Source organism: Myotis davidii, unplaced genomic scaffold (assembly GCF_000327345.1).
Source record: "Myotis davidii unplaced genomic scaffold, ASM32734v1 scaffold954, whole genome shotgun sequence".
Taxonomy (NCBI): domain Eukaryota; kingdom Metazoa; phylum Chordata; class Mammalia; order Chiroptera; family Vespertilionidae; genus Myotis; species Myotis davidii.
The window spans coordinates 52116-60500 of NW_006285487.1; the positions used below are offsets into that span (position 1 = coordinate 52116).

An 8385-nucleotide genomic window follows, 5' to 3' on the forward strand; every position below is an offset into this window, starting at 1 on the left:
ACCCCGCTTCAGGGAGCCAGCGCCATTCACGCTCCCGGGGACCCTGCTCAAAAGGCTCCCGCGCTCTCCAGGAAACACCGCTATTGGCGGAGCCAGCTCCCAAATCACAGCTCTTATTGGTCCCTGGCCTTACGTAATTTACGTAAGTGCCCGCCCTCCTCGGCGCTGATTGGAAGAGCTTTGGGGAATTCCTCTGCTCGATTGGTGGAGGGCGTGCCTGTGGGCGGGCCCTGTGTTCCGGGGAAGAACTTAACGCTGATTGGCCAGGGGCTTCGTTTTAAAATTTAAAGAGGTGGTGCTAGGACGGCGTCTTGTAAAGTTCCCTCCTGGGAAGGAGGTGTGCGTTCGGGCGATTGTGCGCAGGTGCGCGGCGGCCGGCCCGCCGGGGTTCCGACTGGGTTGAAGTTACCCTGGGCTTTCTTTGGGGTAGAATCAAATGCGAGGACTTTAATTTTCTGAAATTTAAGTGAAGTTATGAAAATAGAAAAGTTCATTCCCTTTGGTCAAGTTAACTTAGAGCTGAGTTTCTTTGAATGAGGCAATCAGATCCATAGAGTGGCTTTAACTTGAGAAAAACTGGAAACAACTCGAATGGGAATGGCACCCTAGGAGAAAGAACGTTGTGGGTAGCTTTTTAAAATAATGTTTTTTATAATGTTACATTAAAAAAAAACAACTGTATGTAACAGCACATGCGGTGAGATCTCCGGATTTTGTGTCCATTTGTATATTTCTAAACTGCTACGTTAATCTGTGCACGAAACTTGTCTGCTATTGTCTTGGGGTGGTAAGATGATGATGATTTTTTAAAAAATTTGATTTTACACTTTCTGAATTGTCTACGTTTTCTACAATTCTGTGTTTCTATATTACATTTACAGTGTGTGTGTGTGTGGGGGCGGGGAATAGCCTTAATGAATAAAAAGAACCATCTTGCTACAAAGTGAATACTCCTCAACCTCCCAGTCTCCTTACAGACTTGTCGGGGGGTTCGTCGCTTCCCTTAGTGGGGAGAGCAGGCATAAGTGCATCCATTCCATCCTGTTTGCATTGTTTGTATGATAACTTAGCACGTTGTGCGGGACTCAAGCCACCTCTTTAAGAGTTTTGCTTTATTTTCTAAATCGTGAGTTCCGAGAGGGCAAGAACGGTGCTTTATCTGTCTCTGTATCCTTCCTGCCTAGCAGCGTAGCCATAAATTATTTTTTTTAATCGAATTGACTTATGTTATCCAGCATCTCTTCCCCAGAAGGATTTCAGGACTCGGTGCAGGTACAGGTGAATCACCACCAGGGGGCAGTAGCTCACCTGCACTGAAGGGCTCCGATGCCTATAGGTCCCACTCACAATGAAGCGCCACCCCCCGCCCCCCTTGTCCTTAGTTTGGGTGAGAAAAGCAGACGTCTGGGAACTTATTATAGTTGGGTCTCCCATGGAGACCAATGTCCTTGGGGTGGCTGACAAGGCTGCACCTGGAGCAAAGGGTCCCATTCTTTTTTTCAATATATTTTTTTATTGATTTCAGAGAGGAAGGGAGAGGGAGAGAGAGAGAGATAGCAACATCAATGATGAGAGAGAATCATTGATTGGCTGCCTCCTGCACGCCCCCTACTGGGGACTAAGCCCCAAACCCCACCATGTGCCCTGATGGGGAATCGAACCTGGGACGCTTCAGACCACAGGCCAACGCTCTATCCACTGAGCCAAACTGGCTAGGGCCCATTCTTTTGGGGAAGGATGCTTCCCTCTCTCCCCAATTAAAAAAAAAAAAAGGAAGATACATATTTCCCGCACTAGTGGGACAGCCATGATTCCACGCACGCTTCATAGCAATTCTGCAGGGCAGGCATTATATCCGCCCCTTTACAGATGGGGAAATTGAGGCTCAGAGGGCCCCTCACAGCTAGGAAGAGGGAGCCCTAAGTTCTGCACTGCTTCTCGAAAGAGAAGTGAGGACAGCCCCCTCCCCGGGATGGAGCAGACAACCTCCTTGGGCAATGGAGGGCCAGGCCAGCCCAGCCCACATCCAGCAGGCCTCTGGGCCCTGAGTATGCCCCTCATCTTTCTTTTCTTTTTTAAAAAATATATTTTTATTGATGGGAGAGATGAAGGGAGAGGGAGAGAGAGAGAGAAACACCAATGATGAGAGAGAATCATTGATTGGCTGCCTCCTGCACGCCTCCCACTGGGGCTTGAGCCCCTGACCTTCTGGGTCATAGGTCAGTGCTCAACCACTGAGCCACGCCGGCCGGCGGGCATCATCATTGATGTTTCCATCTCTCTTTGCCTCTCCCTTCCTCTCTGAAATCAATAAAAATATATTAAAAATCAAAAAAAAAGAAAGAAACATCCATTATGAGAATCACTGATTGGCTGCCTCCTGCACGCCTCCCACTGGGGCTTGAGCCCATGACCTTCTGGTTCATAGGTCAGTGCTCAACCACTGAGCCACACCAGCCGGGCGCCCCTCCTCTTTCTTTAATGGGGTGATAACTCACTCTGCTTAGGGCCAGGACCAGCTCCATCCCTTGCAGGGCCCAGGGCAAAGTGAAAACATGGGACCCCTTGTTTAAAAAAAAAGTTAAATGCCAACAGAGCATCGACCCTAATAGAGCGATGAGAGAAATAATGAATAATGACATCACAATAGCCCCCCTCTGGGGCGCTTAGACTCTGCATTAGACTCTGTCTCTTTAAATATTTCTTTCCATCTTCCTGGGGTTGTTTGTCCCCCTGTGTGTTTTCATCTCCACAATGAGGAGGCTGGACTAGACCAGTTGTTCTTAACCCTGGTTACACATTAGAGGCATCGGGAGACTTTAAAGAACACCCAAAGCTGGCCCCACCCGCAAGGATCTAACAGAACTGGATGGGGGAGAGGGGAGCAGTTGGGCACATGAGTCCACTCCCTCCAGATCTAGGACTCTGGCGTCAGTTTGAGGGGGACGATGACAATGAAGATGTCCTTCCCCTCCTTAAACATATTTTTATCCATTTCAGAGAAGAAGGGAGAGGGAGAGGGATAGAAACATCCATGATGAGAGAGAATCGCGGATCAGCCGCCTCCTGCATGCGCCCCACTGGGGAGCCCACAGCCGGAGTCCAAGCCCCTGGGGGAAGCTATGCATGTGGGTTAGGGTTTCTGAGCACAAAGAGAAAAAAGTGGCTTCTCCGCCCACCTGGGGACTCCCTGCTCGCCTGGCTTCCTTGATGGAGCCACAGCCACAGAGAAGCAAGCAGAAAGGGAGAGAATGTTTACCACACACTGTCTGGGGGTCTCACATGGCAGCAAAAGCATCCGGACTTAATCTTCCCCAAACCCTTCTGGGTCTTTTGGTTTTTTAAATCCCCATTTTTAAAAAAAAAATATTTTATTGATTTTTTGACAGAGAGGAAGGGAGAGGGATAGAGAGCTAGAAACTTCGATGAGAGAGACACATCGATCAGCTGCCTCCTGCACACCCCCGGCTGGGGACGTGCCCATAACCAAGGTACATGCCCTTGACCAGAATCGACCCCGGGACCCTTCAGTCCGCAGGCTGACCCTCTATCCACTGAGCCAAACGGGTTTCGGCTAAATCCCCATTTAAAAAAAAAAAATTATTGTTTTTTTACAGAGAGGAAGGGAGCGGGATAGAGAGCTAGAAACTTCGATGAGAGAGACACATCGATCAGCTGCCTCCTGCACACCCCCGGCTGGGGACGTGCCCATAACCAAGGTACATGCCCTTGACCAGAATCGACCCCGGGACCCTTCAGTCCGCAGGCCGATGCTCTATCCATTGAGCCAAACCAGCTAGGGCATAAATCCCCACTTTTCCAGCTCAGAGAGGTTAAGTTGCTGGACATCCTTCTGCTCACTGGAGAGGCAGGGCTAGGTTCAGAGATAGAGACCAAACTGGTTTGGCTCAGTGGATAGAGGGTCAGCCTGCGGACTGAAGGGTCCTGGGTTCGATTCCAGTCAAGGGCACATGCCCAGGTTGTGGGCTCGATCCCCAGTAGGGGGCGTGCAGGCGGCAGCTGATCAATGATTCTCTCGTATCATTGATTTTTCTATTTCTCTCCCTCTCCCTTCCTTTCTGAAATCAATAAAAGTATTTTTATCAAAGCTTAAAAAAAAATTAAAAAAAAAAAAAAAAAAGGAAATATGACTCTTCCAAGCTTTAAAAGAAAAAAATGTAGGGAGAAGGCTGGGCGGTGCTTGCTTCCCCTCCACCCCTCTTACCCCCTACCCCCCCTCATCTCTGACCCTGTTAGCCTGAGGCCTAGGAGCCTACTCCACTCCATGCCCACCAGCAGAGCTCCCCGTGTCTGAGGCCAGAGCAGTGGTCGGCAGACTGCGGCTCGCAAGCTACATGCGGCTCTTTGGCCCCTTGAATGTGGCTCTTCCACAAAATACCGACTTCTGCGCATGGGCCACGAAGTTTCAATAGCACTGTACATGCGCGCCCACACGTGGTATTTTGTGGAAGAGCCATACTCAAGGGGCCAAAGAGCCGCATGTGGCTCGAGAGCCCCAGTTTGCCGACCACTGGGCCAGAGCAACCCCAGAGCCAGCAGAACTGCCCTCCCTTTTCTGCCTGGGAGAGCCGAGCTGTGGCTGCAGCCAGCGAGGCGTGGCCCAGGCCTGCCTTATCAGGACGACACAGAGCCCAGAACCCCTCACCTGGGCCCTGGGGACATGGCCTGGAACACTGGGTCCATTCCCTGACATGGGACCCAAGGACAAAAGGAAATTGTCCCCCAGGGAGGCAGCCCAGGCTCCTTGAGGAAGCCGGGGAGGAGCTGGAGCAAAGGCAGATGGGGGCCCGGCCGGCCGCTGAGCAGGGCAGAGAGCAAACACGGTAACATCCAGAGATTTCATGAAAAGAAACCCTGAGTTCTGGCCTGTCTGGAACCCTCAGAGGGTCCGGCCGGCCCCTGGGACCGTGTTTCCAAACAGAAACATCAGGCTCCGTGCAGCGGCTGCTCCGGCTGTCCGTCCGTCCGTCCGTCCGTCCGTCCGTTGTCTCCTGTGCGCCCTTCCATCCGCTCCCTTCAGTCCCTAATTTACCTGCCTGGCCCTTGAAGGCAACTGCGTTTGCCTGAAACTCACGGAGGCCTTATTTGCATGAATCTGATCAGACAAATGAGGGCTGAACTTCTGCCAAGCCAGCTCAGCGGATCTTCCCTCGAGCCCCGTGGAAACTTCAAATCTCCGATGATGAAAATTTCTTTCCGATGCTCCCAGAGTTCAGTGGGTAGGATCCCCTTGGCCCCAGGCCCCCATGATTTTTTTAAAATATATTTTTTTATTGATTTCAGAGAGGGAGAGAGAGAGAGATCGAAACATCAATGATGAGCCCGGCTAGTGTGGCTCAGTGGTTGAACATCGACTTATGAACCGGAAGGTCACATGCCCAGGTTGCTGGCTGTATCCCCAGTAGGGGGCGTGCAGGAGGCACTCGATCCATGATTCTCTCTCATCATGGATGTTTCTCTCTCTCTCTCCCTCTCTCTTCCTCTCTGAACTCAATAAAAATACATATTTTTTTAAAAAGAAATATCCACGATGAGAGAGAATCATGGATCAGCTGCCTCCTGCATGCCCCCTACTGGGGATGGAGCCCACAACCCGGGCATGTGCCCTGACCGGGAATCGAACCGTGACCTCCTGGTTCACCCCATGATTCTTTGATCCTCAAGATTCCCAGAGACTAAGTGCTGTGGATATAGGCGAGGAAAGAGAGAGAGGAAACAGACAAGCCACACACACCCATAGGTGGACTCAGGATATTAAAAAAGAGCACACGGAGTTCTCCCAATCCATGAGCCAAATGATATATAGCAGCCTTGTCCAAACACCGGTCTCTGACTCACTCTGTGGATCACACTGAAGGGATCAAGGTGTGTGCGGCCTAGAGCCCCGCCGTCCGCCCAGAGCACAGGGCGAGAGGAAGAGGAAGGTGCCCATGCCGGGTGACTCCGCGAGTTCCAGCTCACCTGGCCCAACCTTCTCCTGAGGCACCTGGCCACGCTCCTGCCTTCCTCTTGGACTTGAACCAGGAACTTGACTGTCCAGGTACATGTGAGCTCAGCAGCCAGCCATCCTGAAACTCAGGTGTCACCCCGTGGCTTAGAGGCAGAAAATAATAACTTAGTTACAGTCAATGAAGCTTCGATGGTGCTTCCCATGTGCTAAGCACTGTGCTAAGAATTACCCATAGATGGCCCGGCCGGCGTGGCTCCGTGGTTGAGCATCAACCTATGAACCGGGAGGTCACGGTTCGATTCCTGCTCAGGGCACATGCCCCGGTTGCGGGCTCGATCCCCAGTGTGGGGTGTGCAGGAGGCAGCTGATCAGTGATTCTCTCTCATCATGGATGTTTCTCTCTCTCCCTCTCCCTTCCTCTCTGAAATCATAAAAATGTTTAAAAAACATAATCCCTATTATAAAAATCCCTTGGTTGTGACCGTCACACCATAACGACCAAAGACTGGTCGCCAGGAGGCTGCGTGCACAGCAAGGCAGGAGTGGGTGGGCGGGGACTTGACACTGCGTCCCACAGGCTCTGGGAGGACTTGACACTGTGTCCCGCAGGGCGTCGGGTCTGGGTCTCACGCGATTTCGTGTGCTGGGTCCCTAGTAATAAAATAAAATGTAGCCCCAGCCGGTTTGGCTCAGTGGATAGAGCACCAGCCTGAGGACTGAAGGGTCCCAGGTTCGATTCCGGTCAAGGGCACATGCCTGGGTTGTGGGCTCAATTCCCAGTAGGGGGCGTGTGGAAGGCAAGCCAATCAGTCATTATCTCTCATCATTGATGTTTCTATCTCTCTCTCTGTCTCCCTTCCTCTCTGAAATCGATAAAAATATATTCTAAAAAAATTAAAAATAGAAGTACAAGTGTGGCCCCTGGCCCAGCAGGCCCATCCCACACCTGCCACATCGGCATCTGCGTTTAATACCAGCCCCAGGGACGCGAACACACAAACACACGAACACACGCTGAAGTTTGAGAAACACCACAACAAATGACATGACTCGCCCTCCTGGCCACAGGCATCTTGGGGAGGTAGCGGAGTCATTCTGGGGGGTCGGGCGGTGGGAGGGAGCCAGAGGCAGGCAGCACTATGATTTCACTTGGTCACCTTCTCTGTGAGCCCAGGACCCCTGCGGTGGGGAGGCCTGGGAAGGCGATATGCATTTGCTGGTCCTTGCCCCATGCCTTCCCCTTCCCTCCCCACCCCACCCTCCTCTCTCTACCCCCTTGGGTGGGTAGGTGCTTGGGAACAGGGCTGGCAGCTGTGCCCAGCGATAGTCTCAGCTGGCTGCCTCCCCTCCCCCACAGATCTCCCTTATCTTGGGCATTGAATCTCTGCTGCCATGCCTCCCCCCCACCCCCACCCCACCAAGGTCACCTCCAGGGCTGGCTCATTGCACAGCCCCCTTCTGCTCGGCCTGGACATGGGGGAGGGTTTTAAAGAGCCAGGTCCTTGCCTGGAGTCCTCCCCTTCCCACCCCAGGGAACCGAGTCAGGGGGAAGGGGAAGGGGAAGGGACCATGATGGGCTTGGGACCAGAAGGGGCGTGTTCAGTCCCAGGCTCTGAGCCTCATTCGCTGGGAACCTTGGGCCTCAGATTCCTCATCTGGAAAGAGGGGGGCTGGGCCAGACACTCCCCGAGATCCTTGCCTTCTAGGAGGGGGTGTCCTGGTTGGAGTGTCAGGTTTGTGACAGGGGTCTATGTAAGCATTTCTTTTTTCTTTTATTAGAAATACTGGCAGGCCCTGGCCAGCCTGACTCAGTGGATAGAGCGTCAGCCTGCGGACTGAAGGGTCCCAAGTTCGATTCCGGTCAAGGGCACATGCCTGGGTTGTGGGCTCGATCCCCAGTAGGGGGTGTGCAGGAGGCAGCCGATCCATGATTCTCTCTCATCATTGATGTTTCTCTCTCTCTCTCTCTCTCTCTCTCTCCCTTTCTCTCTGAAATCAATAAGAATATATTTTTTAAAAAGCATCCAATAAATGCATCAATAAGTGGAACAACAAATCGCTAAGTTAATAGGCCTGTTGCTAAACTCAGCCCAAGGCCGAGCCATAAACAAACACCCTGGCACCACAACCCATCCATGGACTTTACTCTTTTCCTTGTAGTTTTCACCTCGCCCCTTTGGGCATGAGAACTAGGCAACCCCTGGTAACCGGGCCGGTCAGCCTTAAGTTGCAGGAGTTCCAATCCCAGGTCGCGTCGTCCGCCTTTGTGAGCCCCAGAGCACGGCGGGCTGGCTGTCTGCGTCTGAGGCCATCGGTTCTCTCTTCTCCTTTTTGACCTGCTGCTCTGCACTGTTTGTTTGTGTATCTCTCCTGTTGGAAGTCTTACAGGTGTCCCCTCCCCCCCTCCCCTCCCC

The 8385-nt window shown here is 52.3% G+C and overlaps 1 protein-coding gene and 1 long non-coding RNA gene across 3 annotated transcripts in view; both read right to left on the reverse strand.

Moving 5' to 3' along the window:
- Window positions 1–2525, reverse strand: part of TICRR (TOPBP1-interacting checkpoint and replication regulator) — a gene marked incomplete at its 3' end in the record, with an annotated part of 49424 nt that extends 46899 nt beyond the window's left edge. The window contains 1 exon segment of the mRNA XM_015559167.1: window positions 2499–2525. Within this exon segment, the coding sequence (XP_015414653.1) occupies window positions 2499–2525 (27 nt within the window).
- A 3233-nt stretch (window positions 2526–5758) lies between these two features.
- LOC107181917 overlaps window positions 5759–8385 on the reverse strand; it is an 18580-nt gene continuing 15953 nt past the window's right edge. For both annotated transcript variants that reach the window (XR_001512628.1, XR_001512627.1), the window contains one exon: window positions 5759–6114. This is a non-coding gene — a long non-coding RNA (uncharacterized LOC107181917). The remainder of the gene's footprint in view (window positions 6115–8385) is intronic.